The 18,936-nt window shown below is 50.5% G+C and overlaps 1 protein-coding gene across 2 annotated transcripts; it reads left to right on the top strand.

Annotated features, from left to right (window-relative positions):
* Positions 1 to 99: 99 nt before the first annotated feature.
* On the top strand, positions 100 to 18,928 carry Lman1l (lectin, mannose-binding, 1 like). Of its 2 annotated transcripts, none has more exons than XM_063265121.1 (13): positions 100 to 6,230; positions 10,125 to 10,279; positions 10,378 to 10,485; positions 10,591 to 10,649; positions 12,087 to 12,186; positions 12,558 to 12,678; positions 13,603 to 13,658; positions 14,362 to 14,494; positions 15,074 to 15,225; positions 16,219 to 16,286; positions 16,968 to 17,091; positions 17,683 to 17,810; positions 18,688 to 18,928. In XM_063265121.1, the coding sequence occupies exons 1-13, from the start codon at positions 5,912 to 5,914 to the stop codon at positions 18,818 to 18,820; spliced, it is 1,656 nt and encodes a 551-aa protein (XP_063121191.1). In that variant the 5' UTR covers positions 100 to 5,911; the 3' UTR covers positions 18,821 to 18,928. The 2 variants fall into 2 exon arrangements, with proteins under 2 accessions (XP_063121191.1, NP_001012483.2); NM_001012465.2 differs by having other exon boundaries at positions 6,028 to 6,230; positions 18,691 to 18,870.
* The last annotated feature ends 8 nt before the right edge of the window (positions 18,929 to 18,936 follow it).

Genomic DNA, 18,936 nt, shown 5'->3' with positions numbered 1-18,936 from the left:
CCCAGTCGTCTTCCCATCCCATCTTGTCCATCCCCCTGTCTCTGTGAGTGGGGCTGAAAGGGAAGCATGGCCAGGAGATGTAGCCGCCTCTTTGTTCAGCTGCACGAGCCAGTGTCCTGTGTCTGCCCGTGGGAAGTGCTCACTGCTGTCCATTTCTGCCAGCTACACCTGAGCCTGAGCTCCTGGGCTGCCTCGGGCTCAGGACCAGTCCCTGGGAGGCTGCTGGGAATTCTGGCTGCTGCTTCTGCCGTGTTGTCCAGGCCTGAAGCACAAAGCAGTGGAGTCTGCGCCTGGCCAGATGGGATGTGGCTCTGGGGTGAGAGCCCAGATAAACATCCCTCAGACAGTGCTGACCTCAGGGTGAAGGGAAGGGGAGCCTCTGGTGCTTCTCACGTCCCATCTAACATGGGACAGCTTTGCTCTTCCTCACCCCTACTGTGTGCCAAGCCCCGTGCCCTCCTGGGCTCTGCATGGAGTGAGGCACTTCTGTCAGCCCCAACTGGGATACACAGGGGGAGAACGGGGACCAGTCATGGGCTTTTCTCCAGGTTGTCCAAGACCGGCAGAGCCCCAATGAGTAGGAGAGACCTGTTTCATTGAGATGAGTAGGGAGTTTCCCCTTGTCCCGTCATGCTCTGGCCTTCCTCCAGCATACAGAACCTAAGACCCAGGAATGCTGGCTTGAAGGTCATCTTCTGTCTTCCTCCACAGGCCAGCTGTGCTCTAGCCCCTCCCAATGCACTGCCTCTCCACAAAGCCACCCTCTGCACATACTTCAGGCTAATTTTTATGAGTCATTCTACTGCAAATGGTCTAATACCTGCTGTGTGTAGACTACTGGATGATTCAGGCAGGGAGCAGAGCAGACTAGAATCCATGGCTAAGAGGGCAGTCACCCACAATGACAGGCTCTTGTGACGGATTGCCTAATATGAGAGTATTGTCTGTAGATTAAGAAGCAGCATTTGGGCTGCGTTCAGGATGGGTGCGAACATGGGTAGGGCTTATAGCCCACCAGGGACCCTAGGCAGGGAAGCTTGTCAAAGAGCTCTAAGAAAATGGGTGAAGACAATTCTTTACCGACAGACAGTGCTAGGAGATATGAGATGGGGCTGGTGAGAGAAGGGTGTAGCCTGCCTGTGTTTATTATCAAGCCAGGAGCTGTTGGAATCCAGGGACAGGTTTGAGACAGCAGAGACATGCCAGGTCACACAATTTTAAAGTCATCCTCCTGGGTACTGGCAGGCAAGTGTGAGGCAAAGAGAGTAAGAATGATTGTGAGGGAAGATGGACTCTAGGGAGATCTAAGAGGCCACATCAGAACGTACTCGTGGGGTCAGCATGCACCACATGAAGGAAAAGGATGAGCCAAACACCTCTGACTTCCTGGTGGTGGGTATGAGGAAAGGGGTAGCTGGGCACCTGTGGAGGAGACACCATCACAGGCTCTGCTGAGGGCACACTGAATTGTGTGCCTTGAAAACTGCCAAGAGGTAGGGAATTGTTGAAACCTAGGCTGGAGAAGGAAGCCGAGAGTTGTCTGTGAATGGATTGAACCTGAAAGATGAGTGCTATGTGGTAAGGGGCACAGGATGAACCCTGGAGGTGTCTTAGAACAGGTCAGGAAGAGGAAGCTCCTGCAAACCTGGCACTCAGGAGGCTGAAGCAGGTAGATGTGAGTTAGAGGCCAGCCTGAGCTACTTACTGAGAACCTGTCTTCAAATAATCAAGACTAACTGCAAGACACAGGGGAAGCTCAAGACTGGGTGGAGCAGAGAGCCAGTGCCACTGAGGCCCAGAGAGAGGCCTGCGGGGGAAGCCACTGGGGCCTGCCTCACCAAAAGGACTGGGATGAGACTGTTGTTGGTTTCATCCCCAGTCTGAGGAAACTGGCCCGAGTAGCATCTGTGTTTGGCCAAGCCCATTCCAGGAAAATGTATCTCTAACTGGAAGATGGGAGTAGGAGGTCAGAGGCTTGTGCAGATTCCACTGTCTGAGGGAAGGACACTGACCCATGGCTCATGTCCAAATCCTGGGTGGGAAAAACAAGCTACTGAGAAGACGTGGTAGGGACGGGTGGTAGAGCCTTCCTTGGAGTTGACTTCGTTGACACCGCAACAGAGGGAGGCACACGCTGGAGCCTTGGTGAATGTTTGATGACCAAATTGAAACCAGATATACACCGCTGAAACCCTAGCACTTTCCAAGTGAGATGGCACGCAGGCCATCTTGGCTACATACAGAGTTCTAGGCCAGCCAGGGTGTAGAGACCCTGTCTTTTTTTTTTTTTTTTTTTTTTTTGGTTCTTTTTTTCGGAGCTGGGGACCGAACCCAGGGCCTTGCGCTTCCTAGGTAAGCGCTCTACCACTGAGCTAAATCCCCAGCCCCGAGACCCTGTCTTAAAAAGAGAAATGTGTCATGATTGCTTCAGGTTGGGCTCTTTGGGTCTGTTAAAGCAGGTGAGGCCCAGGGCCTGCTTTCTCTGCACTTCTGCTCCCAAACCATGCCTCTCAGCTTCGAACACATTAGTTGTAGGAATCTCACAGCTTTTGCTGCCCATGGGCCCTTCTTTTTACAAGGAACATGCACATGCGCGCGCACACACACACACACACACACACACACACACACACACACACACACACCACATCTCTGCCCCTTTCACTGAGTGCCTGGAAAGTGGTGCATCCTGCTGCCTTTGCAATATTGGTTGGCTACTGGCAGAAGGTGACTTCTGAGTACCAAACTGAGCTCTGAAAGGGTGTCCCCCATCTGCACTCAAATGTTAGGGATACCTTCTAGGTTAGGAATCATGTCATACTCTTTTACAACAATCCAGCAGCCACACAGATGGCTGAGGGTGGGAGAGACACAAGCACAAAGAGAAGTAAGCTTGGGGCTGAGCTGCCAGTGGTTACCTAGCAAGCACGAAGCTCCCTCTGGGTTTGATTCCTCATGGTGCATAATCTGTTCATGGAGTCACAAGCACCTGAGAAATGGAGGTAAGAGACTCGGCAATATAAGTTCATCCTCAGCTGCATATTGGTCAGAGGCTGGACTGAGCTGGCTAAATGAAGCCCTGTCTAAGAAAGTTGGGCGGGGGGACTGGGCTGGTGGGTTACAGCTCAGTGCTACCATCGTTAAGAGCTCTTACCTAGCATATGCAAGGTCCTGGGTTTGGTCCCCAGCACTTGATCCAGGTACAAAAACACTTCAAAAAATAAAAACAAAAAGGGAAAGAAAGGAAAGGAAAGGAAAGGAAAGGAAAGGAAAGGAAAGGAAAGGAAGAGATGGGAGCTAGAGGCAGAAGACAGAAGGGATGGAAACTGAAGAACAGCCTCAGTGAAAGCCCTCTTTGCCTCAGGGTCCTGAGAGCGGGGCCTGCTCCTCCACAAGGCTTTATTGCTGGCTCCTAACAGAAGATGGCTGGGAGTAGCTGGTGAGGAGTTAAAATTCCCCCAGTCCAGTCTTCAGTGAAGCCAGGTGGTGGTGGTGTGATTCAGTTATCAGTAAATGCTATAGGTCAGATCCTATCCACTTACAGGAGTATGGGTCAGGGGTCATTTACAGGAGGAAGAATGACTCCAAAGCAGCTGCATCAACACATGGATGATGGCTCACAAAAGCCCGAGGCCTGGAGCTTGCTGCAGGACTTGCAAGAAACTTCACAGATCAGTGTCTTCCAGGCAGCTCCACCAGTCTAACCTCCTCAACAGTTCATCCTTCTAACATTGAGGGCCCCTACATGTTTGGTCAGTTTCAGGGACTTCCTGAGTGTTCTGGATTGTGTATTTCCTGAGTCTTAATGAGCCTACCTTTAGAACTGGTGACTTAAAGAGTCTTCCCTCAGAATTTCCTGAATCTTTAGAACTATTTACTTAGTTTCAATGAACTTCCATCAGGGGCAGTTTATTAGAACTCCAAGGAAATGATTCACAATACCTTGCTTGGATAGAGTAGAGACTCAGAAAACAACTGTAGGGGAGCTCCCCTGCCCCCAGCTTGGCTGTGAAGGTGGAGGTGGTTGAGCTTGGCACAGTGACTTCCTTTTAGCATGTCCTTAAACCTGTGTATTCACAGCCTGGGCATAATCAACATCACACAGTTCAGTCACTACAGTTATTAGAAGACTTGAATTGACTACTATGGAGACGAACCTCTACCTGGATGGGAGGATTTGGAATGCAGATTTCTTACCTTTCAAGAATATTTTTAATTGTGTAAAGAATAGAACAAAGCATAGCTCAGTGGTAGGGCTCCCTGGGTTGGATCCCCAGCATGAAAGAATAGAGAGCAGAAGACAGGCCTAGGGATGTAGCTCAGCTGGTGGAGTGCTTGCCTAGAATGAGGCTCCCCACCACATAACTGATGAAGCACCAGGAAGGAGAGACAGAAGGAAGAGGCAGGTGGGTGGGTCTCTGAGTTTGAGACCAGCCTGGTGTGGGTAGCACATTCCAGGCCAGCCAGGGCTACACAGCAACATCTTGTCTTGAAAACAGCAGACAAAACCCAGCTGTAAGCTGGGCATGGTGGTGCATGCACACCTTTAACTCCAGCACTCAGGAGGCAGTGGTAGGCAGACCTCTGAATTGAAGGCTAGCCTGGTCTACAGAGTGAGTTCTAGGACAGACAGGGCTACACAAAGAAATTCTGTTTCAAAATATAAATTTAAAAACAATTTGACAAATGCCGTAATTTAGAACTTGGCACAGACAAACACAGTGAGATGTTGAAGGCCATCCCTAGCTACAGAGCATACGTGACATAAGACCTTGCTTTTTAAAACGGCAGATGTAATGAACCCTCCATTTCAACAGTGACCAGTCCAGGTCTGGCCTACACTGTCTCTACCACCTGTTTGCCCCAGGCTCTGGGATATGTGAGAACAAATCCCAGACAAATAAATTCCTCCGTAAAGCTTTAATGTGTTTCTCCTAAATACCTAAAATTCATAACTCAAATGCCATATCACGCCTAAGCATTTAACCATAATTCCTTGATATCATCGAATACCCATTGCTCCAATTCCCCAATTGTTTTATTTTTCCAGTTGGATTAAAATTAGACCCCAAACAAGGTATTTTATATCTTGTATTCTCCAAAAAATATATCCTATAACTCGTATTTGTACTAGTTCTCCCTATGTCCTTTTCCTCCCACTGCCCCATCCATCTTTAATCCCATCATTCTGGAGGCAGAGGGAGGGAGATCAAGGCCAGCCTGGTCTACAGAGGGAGTTCTAGGATAGTCAGGGCTGCACAAAGAAATTCTGTCTTGAAAATCCAAACTGAACCAAACAAACAAACAAGTAAACAGGCTTCTTCTGTTTTTTAAGATTTTTATTATGTTGCCCTCACTGGCTTGGTACTTGCTATATAACCTAGGCTAATCTTATCAAACTCACAGGAGTCCTCCTGCCTCAGCCTTCTCAGTGTTGAGATACAGACATGTGCTACCCTGTCCAGCAGCTTTATCAAGATACACTTTATTTGTGGAGGGCCAGAGGCACTGGCAGAAGGAGTCATTGGGCATGCAGGACAGCAGAGGGCCACAGCTAAAGAGAAGGATGAAGGGATACAAGGCTCAGGGGAGAGCGGTCGGATGAGCGGCCAGAGAGCAGGCTATGCACAAGCTGTTAAAAGAACAGGATACAAAGGACCACCCCCTCCCCAACAAACAAACAAACAAGGAGGGAAGGCCAGGGCTGTGGAAGAGCTGGGCCTGGCACTGAGCTCTCCCGAGCACCCCATCCTCTCAACAGCTGAAGGAACGAACAGGAAAGAGCAGGAAGATGACCTAAGCCAAAGAGCAGGGGCAAAGCTCAAGTTGGCGAAGAGCCCAGGGATAGCCAAGGCTTCAGGTGGAGGCAAGGAAGGGTGGGGCCTGAGATCAGACCTGCAAGAGAAACAGGATGTGTATATTGGGAGGTGGGGAGCATAGAGCCAAAAATCTAGATCCTGGAAGGTCCCCAGTGTCTCCCTGCCTGACTGAGTCCTGTAGTTGGCCTCATAGCCAGGATCCAACCAGGTGCCCAGAAACCAGCTCCTTTGCAATGCTGAAGACAGGAGGCCTCTCACCTTCCCTCTGCCTCCTTTCCCTCCTGCTGGCTCTGCATAGTGCTGAAAGGAGTTACCCCCCTCCTCAACGCAGGTTTGAGTACAAGCTCAGCTTCAAGGGACCAAGACTGGCAGTTCCTGGAGCTGGAATTCCCTTCTGGAGCCACCATGGAGGTGAGGCACAAAGGAGGACTCGCCATGCCCAGGGTCCTCCAGAGTGCTAGTGGTCTATACAGTGGATGTGAGAGGCTCTATCGGAGAGAGGTAACATGGGGGTTACCTGAGTGCCTGGCTCAGGACCCTTCTAAGACCTGTCTCCTGCTCTCCCATTCCCTGCTGCTTTGCCTTTCAAGACATCCCTTCTTCGTTCATGGAATTTATTTGTGAAGGCACTGGCAGAACAAGCTATTGGGTATGTAGGACAGCACAGGGTCATAGCTAAAGAGAAGGATAAAAGAATGCAAGGCCCAGGGGAGAGGGGCTGTATGGGTGGCCATAGACCAGGCTATACATCCTAGCTCTACCTCACTACCAGCTTCAGTTTCTCTTGTGCCTCTCTATGCCCAAGACCTTTTTTTTTTTTTCATCAATTCTGTTTGCAGTCCCCCTCTTCCTCTGCTTTTGGACTGCAAACATATGCGCTTGTACACACGTACACTCATGTACACACATGATATGTCCCAGATGCACAAGAACAAGGCACCTTGAACACAGACAAGCCTCTTTTCTGCTGGCTCTATCCCATGGAACTAGAGGTCTGCCAGAAGGGAGGCACTGTGTGTCCAGATGTTTCGTTACAGCGGGCACCACGTTCTTCCCTTGCCTGTTTATTGGAGGTAGAAGCAGACATGTGAGGACCTTAGCCCACAGGTCTGTGCTCAGACACTTCCAAACCCTGATTTGTCCAATCCTATTCACAGAGGGTCTGTGCTGCAAAGGACCGCCCCCTCCCCAACAAACAAACAAACAAACAAACAAACAAACAGTGTTTGCTGCTCAGTGTTATCAAAAACTCTACAATATGCAGGATCTTACATTACGAATAAGAGAAAAGCATCAAACACTCTGAGGTAGAGTGGAGCAGGAATGGAGTCCAGGAACATGGCTCATCTACAGATATATTGTGAGGTTTACCCAGCCATGAGTGTTGTTCAAAGCCTTGTGGCTGGAAAGGCAAAGAGAAAAGGTAGATCGGTTGTGTATTTTTATCTTAGATATAAGTTCCAAATAATGGCACAGTTCCTGACTAAAATGCTCAAAGATGACAGAAACCTTGATCCTCCTCCACAGAAGGCCAGGGGATGAATGAGGGAGTGGGCTGTCTCACAGCCAAGTGCTGCCTTAGGGACAGGATGGTGCTCTGCTCAGAGCCTTACCAAATCTGAGGTGTCCCAGATCATGAGGGAGAGCAGAGGTATGTCCTCCAAGATCACCAGATGTGATTACTGTCTATCCATTCATCTCCCCTTTGATCAGAACCCCACCCAAGGCTACTCTATGCCCAGCCCAGATACCCAGGACTGAGTCAGGCTCTGGTCTGGGGTGAGGTCCCAGAGACTCCACATAATGAGGAGAACGTGAGCTTAGTCAGATAAGCTTGCCTCCCACAAGTCTCCCTGGGCTGGGTGTGATGCTGCAGTCCCAGCACTCAGGAGGCTGAGACAGGAAAAACAAGAGCTTGAGGTTAGCCTGCACTGCTTGTCAAGACCTTTCCTTTTTTGTAAAAAGAGCTGAGATGGCTCAGCTAATAAAAGCATTTGTCATGCAGGCCCGATAACCTGCATGTGATTCCAAGAACCCACAGTGGAAGGAGGCAACCAACTATTGAAAACCTATTGAAAGTGGTTCTCCAGCTTCAATACATGGGCCTGCGTGTGTATGCACATGCGCGCGCGCGCGCGCACAGACACAGACACAGACACACACACACACACACACACACACACGCACACACACATGCACTCCTGCATGTTTTAAAGTATGAAAACAAACTAGATGGGATTGCAACGTTATCCCAGCACTCTGTAGAAATAAAGGCAGGAGAACCAGGAGCACAGGGTCATCTATGTCTATCCAGAGAGTTCAAGGACGGCCTGGTCTATATTATAAAATCAAAACCCAAAAAACTGCAGCCCACTTCAAGCAGTAGAGACTTCCAGGGACTCAGGAACTTCTGTGCTTCCCCACCCACCACTGGCCTTTGCAGAGCAAACACGCCCAAGCCGGATTAGCAACCTCCGGAAAGTCTTGGCAGGGTCTAGGCTTTGGACCAGGTTCCACGTTGGTAGACCAGAGTGTTAGGGAGCCAGTTGGAATGGAGCCTTTGATCCCCACCTCCAGTTCTGGCTATGTCTGCCTCAGTTTCACTTCCTCTTCTCCACACCACAGGAAGATCCTCGGACATGCCCCCCAGCGCCTGGGTAATCCTCGAGCTCTCCTAGCCTGCACCGTTTCCTCACCACCCCCTAGGCCAGAGCCTGCCTCAGTTCCTTTGCCACAAACCTTCGTCTTCTTGGGCTGCCCTTGGTCCCTCAGGGGGCCTCACAGCTTGTACTTCTTACTTTCCCAGAGCTGATGTCTCAGGGCAAGAAGCCTTAGTGGAGAGAGATGTGTTTGAATTTCTGCAAAATGGTATCTGCTTTTTTGGAGACTGAAATGATGATGATGATGGTGATGATGATGATGGTGGTGGTGGTGGTGGTGATGAGTTTTTGGAGACAGAAATGATGATGTATGTTCGTGCACGTGCATATGTGTGTGTACATACGTATTAACCCATGCCTGCACATGTGAAAGCTAGAGTTGACATTAGGATAAATTCTTCAATTGCTTCTCCATCTTTGTAGTTGGTGGTGGTGGTGGTGGTAGTTTTATGCACCCCTGGCTGTCCTGGAACTCCCTCTGTAGACCAGACTAGCTTTGAACTCAGACATCCACCTGCCTCTGCCTCCTGAGTGATGGGATTAAAGGTGTGTGTCAACACTGCCTGTCTGTCTTTTGTTTGTTGGCTCGTTTTTGTTTGGTTTAGTTTTTCAAGACAGGGGGGTTGAAACCTTTTTTAAATTTTTTATTTTTATTTTTTGTGTATTGGCGTTTTGTATGTATGTCTGTATGAAGGTATCAGATCCCTTGGAACTGGAATTACAGACAGTTGTAAGCTGCCTTGTGGATGTTGGGACTCGAACCCAGGTCTTCTGGAAGAGCAGCCAATGCAATGAAAGGAATGAAAAAGGAAGGAGGGAGGGAGGGAAGGAAGAAAGAAAGAGAAAAATGACAAAAACCAAGATCACTCACTGATCCCAGAGCTCACTACTTCAGTTAGATTGGTATCCCCCAAACTCCCAGGATGTACCTGTCTCTTTCCCCCTGTTCCGGGCTTACAAGTCTGGCTTGCACGGCCACGCCCAGCTCCTAGAACTCAACCTGTAGACCAAGCAGGCTGGCCTCCAATTCACAAAGATCCACCCTGCTTCTGCTTCCTGAGTGCTGGGATTAAATCATGCACCATCACCCTCCGGCTCATGCCCAGCTTTTACATGGGTGTTGGGATCAAAATTCAGATCCTCATACTTACACAGCGAGCCATTGCCCAGCCCCAGGACAGTCTGATGTAGCCAAAGCCTCGCCTCAAGCTAACTACATAGCCAAGGATGGCCTTGAATTACGGATCCGCCTGCCTCCACCTCCTGGGTGCTAGGACTGCAGGTGTGTACCACCACGTTCAGTTTTACTAGGGAGAGAACTCAGAGCCATGTGTTTACTAGGCAAGTAGTCTACCAACTGAGCTCTGTCCCATGTCCCATAACATGGAATCTTATAAAATTGGATGGCCTAGACGTTCAGTGAGCCTGAAGTGGAACACAGCTAAGTACTGACTCTCTCATGCTGCCTTTCCTGGGTAGCACCCAGTTGGATGCTGGTCCCCTTTTCCAATTTGCATCTCAGCAGCCAGCCTCATATCAAATGACAAGGTCTTGGTGTGAGCACTTTCCCAGGGCTCACTTTTGCCAATGAGATAGAGACATAGGGGAAGAGAGTCCAGTGGTCCTCAGCTGCCCTGCTCCACAGACGCCATTCCAGGCCTAGAGGAAGTACGGCTGGTTCCATCTATGAAGAACCGGAGCGGTGCCGTGTGGAGTGAGATCTCTGTCTCCTTCCCTTCCTGGGAAGTAGAGATGCAGATGAGAGTGACAGGACCGGGACGCCGGGGAGCCCTGGGTGTGGTGAGTGGTCTTTACTCTTATCTGTTGGGGAAGTAGGTGATAGGCCCCAGATACCAGTGTCCTACAGAGACCCTGACCTGTGGGCCGGGAACTTGCAGGCCATGTGGTACACCAAGGACAGAGATCAAGTTGGCTCTGTTGTGGAGGGACTGGCCTCATGGGATGGCATTGGGATCTACTTTGATTCCTCCTCCAATGATGTCCAGGTGAGTAGGCATCCCTTGCCCATCCTCCTGCCCACCCGTCTTAACTCTAATCCTCACTCTCCTCACTCTAACTGAGGCTCAAACCGATTGTCACCTCCTATGCAGAACGGTCCTGCCATCCGAGTGCTGGCCAGTGATGGGCATGACCTCCAGGAGCAGTTTGGGTAAGGGCCTGAAAGAACCAAGCCCCACCCCTACCCCACCCCTGTTCTTGGGCTTACCAATCACTTGTACTTCTATCCCTAGAGAATCCACCCCTCCTAGACCCACGCTCACTGATGTCTCATTCTGAGCTCCCCTGCCTCCTGGGACTCTTTCCCATGGGTCTGAGCTATGCCTCAGGAACCAACCCAGAGTGTGCTTTCTTTTCTCGGTGATGGCCTCTCTCCAGTCACTTAGCTCACGAGCCCCAGGTGAAGTGACAAAGGCAGGGACTACCATGAGGGTCTCACTCGCTCCAGACCCTCTTTTTTTTTTTTTTTCTTTTTTTCAGAGCTGGGGACCGAACCCAGGGCCTTGTGCTTGCTAGGCAAGCGCTCTACCACTGAGCTAAATCCCCAACCCCCAGACCCTCTTATTAAGTACAGGTTGCTAGGTGAGGACATTGAGGCCCAGAAAGGCTGATTAACCTGAGTGGCCACACAGTAGTGCCCAGGGAGGGTCCAGGCACTAGCCATGCTGTCGTCTTTTTCTCCCAGATGAGGTGGCCTTCTGCCCTTCCCCTGCTAGCTGCCCTGAGCAGCTGGACTGGTTTGTCAGTGCGTCTCAGCAAACATCCTTCGGCCCATCACAATTAGGATAATTGCTGGCATTTATGGAGTCGGGCTGACTGTATACCAGGCACAGTGCCCAGACACTTGACATTGTCCCGTGCACCCTCATAACACTGTTATGAGGTAGTTGCAGTTATTATCCTCATTTTAAAGACAACAGTTCTGGGGTTTGGGAAGGTGTGAGGACTTGCCCAAGGTTATACAGCCAGGCAGTCACTGCCTCCAATCTGGCTTCTCCCTGTTCCCTGCTGCCCAGCTCTTCTTGGCTGAAGGTGATAGCGTAGGTCCCACAGTGTGCAGCCACAGGCTGGAGAAACTCAGGCTCAACTCTGCTCCTAATTTCCTGAGCCTCCCTGGGAGAAAGGTGAACGAGACATACTGTCCTTGCTAACTAACTGTCCTTGGCCTTTAGAACAGGTCCCTTAGTGTCTGCCTCAACAGTCTGAATCTTGGTTGGTTGGGAAAGGGACAGACCAGCCTTGGAGTGAAGGGAAGTAGAGGGAGGAACAGAGGGGGGGGGCAGTGGGATTAGGAAGTGAGCTGGAGGATAGATTTAGAAATCCTGTGGTTAGCCTTGGCCTCTGGCTGCTGTGAACTCCCAGGTCCACAGTGCCAGGCAGAACTTACTTTCTTATTCCTCCTTCTCCTGCCATGGAAGCAAACTATGGCAAAGGAGCCCGAAGGTAGACAACAGGGACTTGTCCCAAGCCAGGTCACCCCATGGGGACAGTGACATTGCAGGCTTGAACAGAGTTGCTCCTGGGACTGTCCCACCAGGGGCTAGTCCTTTGGTGCCATGTGACCTGGTTGCATTCCAATTGTTCATAGGGATGGAACTGTCCGGGAGCTTGGCTCCTGTCTTAGGGACTTCAGGAACCGGCCACACCCCTTCCGAGCTCGGATCACCTACTGGAGGCAGAGGCTGCGTGTGAGTCACCTTGCTGTTTCTATGATAGCCTCTGGTGGCTGGTAGAGCTGTGGTTTGAGGGGACAGTACCTGGTGTTCCAACAGCCCCATGACTGTGACCCACGTGTCACTCACATATTTGTCCTTACACCCATGTGAGAGGTCCCTGGTACTCCCAGACCAATCCCCACACCTGATCTTCCACCAATACAAAGACTCACAAGGTTCCCGTGAGACCAACATCTGTGTCACTTTCGTGCCATCGTGATCCCAAGCTCTGTAGTTTCTACCTTACCTCAGGCCTGGGGAGCCAGTGAGTCTGAGGAAGGGATAGTCCTTTCCTTACCCTGGGACCAGAAGAGGCAGGGGCTCACTCCCTCTATGCCCTTCAGGTGTCCTTGAGTGGAGGCCTTACTCCTAATGACCCTGAAGAGGTCTGTGTCGATGTGGAGCCCCTGCTTTTAGCCCCTGGAGGCTTTTTTGGGGTCTCAGCAGCCACCAGTACCTTAGCAGGTGAGACCCCTACCAGGTAGGTAAGAGTAAAGGGCTGTGTTTGGTGGTGGCAAAACCTTATTGCAGCTTCTAAGGTGCCTTTGTACAGCATCAAGCACCTCCTCAACAAGGGGCCTGGGCTGGTCACACTTCCTCTCTGGCTTCTCCATCAGACTTTGAAAAGCTATTGAAGTCTCAGAGGGAGTCTGGGACTTCTGCACTCTGCTGGTGAGTACCCAAGTAGCATTCAGGGTACCAGGTGTGGTGGTGCATTCCTAACAACACAGAGGTGGTGGGGTCAGGAGGTCAATGTTATCCTCTGCTACACTGCAAATTCAAGGGTCAGCCTGGGCTACATGAGACCCTGTCTCAAAACAAAACAAAACAAAACAAAACAAACAAACAAACAAAAACCTCAACTGAGATGACACATGGGGAATTTTATAGTCCAGTGTCAATATCCACAAACTCACTTTACTGGCTGCTGTCAGCTGATAAAAAGAGGGACACCACAAGGTACAGTACAGAACTGGAGCAGTGGGGTATCTTGCCATGGAGAGTGTGGGAGTCTGTGGATGCCAGGACCTCCATCTCTGGACTCTGGGTACTGGAGAGTCATGGAAGGTTTCTGAGAAGTGACATGGTTATAACCGTGTTTGGGAAGCAGCCACCGTGTGCTCGTAATTGCAGCGGCAGCTCTCTCTTGCGTCTTGTGGTCTGCTGCATGGCCCCTGGGCCCCACTCTGGCTGTGTGAGGTTCAACCCTCACGTCCCACATGCTTGTGTATTTAACCTTCATACCTTCCCAATGAAGTAAGTGAGTCAAAAGTCAGAGTTGCCCAAGGTTGTACAAGTCTCTTGTTCTCCTAGCAAATAGTAGAGTCTGAGTGCATGGGCTCCTGGGTAAAAACCTCCTTATCCCCACTTCATCCGTCCCTCTTCCAGATGACCATGACGTCCTGTCCTTCCTGACCTTCAGTTTGAGGGACCCAGGTTCAGAGGTAATGCCAGCCATGTCTGCCTGGGAGAGGTAGCTCAGAGATCCTGCCCTCCTCAGCCACCTCCACTCATGACAGACCTTCTATCCTGGTTCTCACCCCAGATAACTCTCTGAGCTCTACTCAAGTGAGACCTTGGGCTGGACAGTGTAGGGGCCAGGGTTTGTCTTCTAGGCTTCCCAGGTGGCGTACACATTTAATCCCAGCACTCAGGAGGCAGAGGTGGGTGAACTTCTGTGAGTGCTAGGCCAGGATGGCACCGTTAGGACCTTGTCTCAACAACAAAAGGAAACCAAGAAAGCCCAGGGTGGGGTGGGGGCTGGGGAGTATGGTGGAAGGTGGGGAGGTGGGGAGTAGATTAGAGGGGAAGAGAAGGAACACTAAGGAGGGGTCTGAGGCAGCAAGGATGGGAGAGAAGGACGTCTGGAGGAGATGAGCTTAGAGGAGCACCATACCTAAAAGCTTAAAATGACCAAGGGCCTGAGCTCACAGTGAGTCGAGAAGGATACAGGATGTGGTAGACACAGAGCTTATGTCTATAAGCTACAGGGCTCTGGTGGGGCCTTGTGATTGAACTGTGGGTTTCTCCTTGGTCCTGGTGAGTATGTGGCTAGGGAGGAAGACTGGGATCCTGGGGTCTGAGGGAAGGTTGCCCCTCACAGTACTGCCATGCATTTGCCTTTGAGTTTTTGTCTTCCTCTTCCAGGAAGCCCTCCAGCCATTCACAGAGAAGGAGCAGTTCCACCTGGCCAGGAAGCTGGAAGAACTGAAGGCAAGGCTGGCCCTGGGTACCAGAGAGGATACCATACTACCACTGAACTCCAAAGCCCAGGAAGAAGGTAATACTCAGAGGGCAGGCAGGTAGGGCCATAGGAAATCGTAGGCCATAGAACACTGTCCTTCAAACCAGAAGCCCATTAGCCAGTGCAGAAGTAGAGACCCACGGAGGCTGCATGTAAGCAAATCCTGGGCTGAGCCTTCTGGCCTATTCCCAACTGACACCCTCACCCCCAGTCTCTCTGTCGCTCTCTGTCTCTCTGTCTCTCTCTGTCTCTCTTTGTCTGTCTGTCTGTCTGTCTGTCTGTCTGTCTGTCTCTCTCTCTCTCTCTCTCTCTCTCTCTCTCTCTCTCTCTGTGTGTGTGTGTGTGTGTGTGTATACCACAGCATTTATATGGCAGTAAGAGGATGACTCTGTGAAATTCATTCTTCTACCTTTATACGAGATCTGGGGACCTGAGGATCAAGTTTATATTGTCAGATTTCTCTGACATTTTTCTGTTGCCCACCCTGCTTGCGGGCTCCTCAAGACCCATTTTCTAGGGGAGGTCTTAGAAGAAGAGCCCACAGCTCCTTGTGCTTCACTCCAAAACAGAATTTACTGCCTCGCTCAAGCAACCTTTCTGCCCCCCCCCCCCCAGGGGAAAGGTTCTTTAACCTGGAGGATACACTGAGCAGACAAAGCCAGATCCTGCAGGCCCTCCAGGCTCTCTCCAGGCAGATGGACCAGGCTGAGAAACAGTGGAAACAGCAGTTGGGGTCTGTGGTCCAAATCCGGCCTGAGGGAGGCTGGGTGAGTTACCTTGGGCCACCCTGGATTCCACCCAAGAGCTTGAAAGAATAATGAGAGTCCAGCTCTAACTTCACCCAAGCTTGGCGGGGTTGCGGGGGAGGGTGGGCAGGTCACGGGATGCAACAGGGTAGTATGTAAGAGGACACTACCACATAGCAATTGCCCTGGAGCCACAGACTGAGCTGCAGAGTAAGAGATGCCAGGTATTTGGAATCTGGTCTATAGACAAATGGCAGAAATAGACTAGGCGCTAATTTGCATGTGGCTTCACGTGTGATTTGCATAAGACTTGCTTAAATGCTCAGTTGCACCAGAATCCTCATTTCATCTCTGCTGCCACCCTGGCTCCTCCCCTAGGTGTCATTCCCTAGGACATGCTCTAACTTGGGGAGTGAAAGCTAAACCCAGCCAAGGTGCTGGGTAGTGGTCAGAGGGAGCCAGTTGCTCTTGCAGGCTTTGCTGGGCTCTGCAAGGCCGTGCTTAGTCTTTTGTCCCCAGTCCAGCACAGGCTGCTGGCATGGCACAGAGGAAAGAGGCCCACACTCCAGGTATTTCTGATCCTTCTTCAGGCCCTGGACCCCTCTTGCCTGATTCTTCTCGCCCTCAGAAGTGTCAGTTGCCTCTCCAGGTCCCTCTGCCAGACTTGGGCCCATGTGCTGGATTTTAACCAGTGCTGGCCCATAGCCTAGGAGAAAGGCACAGAGAGGATTGGGTTGGGCTTCTGCTGCTCTGAGGAGGCCGGGACATGTTTTAAAAGGAGAAGGATTTGTGGAAAGCCTCGAAGTCCCTTTGGGGAGAAACATGCCAGTTTTGTTGTAGAAGGAGGGTCCTCCAGATGGACAAGTGCCAGGGGGATTCAGTATGTCCAAAAAGAAGGAAGCCAGGCCATTTAATAAGGTTTCTGGGAGAAGAATGAGGTGTCTGTGGGAAAGGTGACTCTGAGGAGAGGGGCACTGTCCTCTGGATACAAAATAAGAGCTGGCCCTCCCATAGAACACTGCCAAGGTCAGCACCCTGCTCTATGGACAGCGGACTCTGATCCAGGCTCTGCAAGAGATGAGGTAAGAGATGAGGAGGGGTACAGAGAGAGGGAAGAAAATATCCTCTATTATCCTGTCTCTATGAGAAATTTCTGCCTCCAGTGCTGGGGCTAAAGGCACATACTGTCATACTGGCTCTTTATGTGTGTGGTGGGAATATGAACTCGGATTCTCGTGTCTGCAAAGCAAGCACTCTTACCCACTGTATCATCGCCCTAGCCCTCGAGGGCATATATTTTGATAGAGGTTCTTGAAGGAAGCACACAGCCAAGATGAGGCTCTTTGGAGGAAGTGGTCTGAGCTCATTTTGCCTCTAGTCTCCCTGAATCTCACTCTGGCACACCCATGCCTGTAAAGCTCCCATGGAATTCTGGGGGTGGGGAGAGCCCAAGCACATCATGGGTTCTGTGGGTGGACACCCTCCATCTTGGTGCCTAAGGTGTTAATTCCTCTGGGATAGAGACGAAAGGCATAGACAGACACTTTTGGAGAGTTCTCTGTATAAGCTAAAGTTGTCTCAGGTTTTAGGGAGAAGTTTTAGAGTAAAAACACCAACACCCAAGGCAGGACTCTGTGGATGCTCTCTATTCTTTACCATGTACTGACCCTGGGGGATTCTGGGAAAAGATTAGGTAACATGGGTACAACCAAAGAGAGTAATGGATCATTTTTCTTGATTTCCATGCCCCACCACACCACCAGGGAAGCAGCTGCCCAGATGGCTTCAGGAGCACACGTCTTCTACCTGCCTGTGGGCACTAAACATCACTTTTTTGAGCTGGACCAGACCCTCGGCCTCCTGCAGAAGGACCTCCGGGATCTGGTGGTAAGAATGGTGGATGGTACGAGGGGCTCATCCTTGAGGTCTGGTCTCTCCCATCCTTCTCTCAGCACTCCTGCAGCTTCGAGGCATCTGTCCAGGACCACTGATAGGCATCTATGTGTGCACAAAGGGACACGGATCTCATTTCTTGCTCAGGAGGAAACCCCACCACTCAGCACTACCCAGAGACACCTTGGTCAGACCACCTCAATGGCCAGAAAGAAAGTGGGGTAGACCATGCCAAGGGCCACTCAGATTCAGTGGTGGCATCAGTGTTCCCTGGTTCCCTGTTCCTCCTTGTTCTTTCTCTTGTCCTCGTGTGCAGCATCCACTTCTCCTTCCTTCTCGTCTCTTAAGCTTTTAGTCTGTCATTGACTCCAGGACTTATGTCTTATGAACTATTTCCACAAATGGACCCATGCAAGACTGGAAGATGCAGCTTTGCACACTGCCCCCTTTTCCATGCTCCCTAGATGACAGGCAAGATGGCCCAAGCCTGAGGGAGATAAATAGGGACCACACAAGGCAAGATTCCAAGTCCCCTCCTCTCTCCTGGGTTAGAAGCTGAGGCAGGGTCTCATACTTCCCTTTCAGAAAATGACAGCCAAGCCTCCCCGCCCATCTGGCTGGCTCCCAGGATCCTCCACATGTCTGCGGACCAGCATCTTCCTGTTCTTCCTCCTAATCCAGACTGTAGGCTTCTTCTGCTACATGAACTTCAGGTGGGTCTTCCCATGGGCAGGACTCCCACACTACCTGTATCAGTTGGTTCTGTTGAACTTGAAATCAGGGACTCCGAGGCTCAGACAGGTGCTACCCACTTCATCAGAGGGCTGGGAGCAGGGACATAGACCAGGAACACATCAAGCACAGACACCTTCTCAAGCCCCAGTCCCATCTGGTCCTGTCCCACAGAGTTCACTCTACAGCGAGCATCTGAAAACTGATAGTCAGATCTTATGTCACCAGTGCTATGATGGCTGGAAGCTTAGAGACTTGGGAGGAAAGCAATTCATTTTGTCTTTAGGGTTGGGTTGGGAGTGGACGGGGAGTCAAGGAATTGACCTGGAAAAGATATTTGATTTCAGTCATTAAAGTGACTCAGAGTTTTTCAGCCTGACAAGATAGGTAAGAGGCACCGATGCAGAGGAAACAGCATCAGAAAAAGCATGGAGGCATGAAAAAAAATCTTTAGGGGGAAAAAAAAGACAGCTATAGAGTACCGTTGAATTAAAGAGCATGGTCAATATACAAGATTGGGCAAGGAATCTGGATGTTCTGGATTAGGAATGAATGTCTTTAATCTCAACTCTTGGAAGGCTGAGGTAGAGGGATGCTGAAATCTGGACCAACCTGGGCTGGCTACCAGTGAGATCTTGTCTAAAACAAAAACCAAAGAAGAAAACATAGAAGCGCAACTTTGCCACTAAACCACCCAGGAAGACTTCAAATTCCACGGTGAAATGTGAACTATATGGCATGTCAAGGGAGCCACTGATGGTCCCAGAATGTGGCAGCCTATCATATACCAAGTCTTGGGAGACAAGTGTGATTCGTGGTCTCAGAAAAGAGACTCAAGTAACCTTTGCTCTCTCACAGCAGGCAGGAGCTGGACAAGAGGCTTCAGGAGTACCTGTTCACAGAAAGCATTTCTCTACAGCCTGCATTGCCCATCCCTAGGACAATAGGGGTTCTGAGGAGACAGCCTGTCTCCCCCAGCATGCAAGCCTGACCCAGCTCAAAGCCATGAGGAAAAAAAAATGGGGGATAGAGGATTTAGCCTGTGCCTATATTTTAGCTTTTGGCATGCCCATCATATTAAAGGTGATTTTCCTCTTGTTGTATTTG

Source organism: Rattus norvegicus, chromosome 8 (genome assembly GCF_036323735.1).
Source record: "Rattus norvegicus strain BN/NHsdMcwi chromosome 8, GRCr8, whole genome shotgun sequence".
In the NCBI taxonomy this organism is placed as follows: domain Eukaryota; kingdom Metazoa; phylum Chordata; class Mammalia; order Rodentia; family Muridae; genus Rattus; species Rattus norvegicus.
Note: the sequence above shows the minus strand (reverse complement) of the source record. Positions and strands in the feature narration are given on the sequence as shown.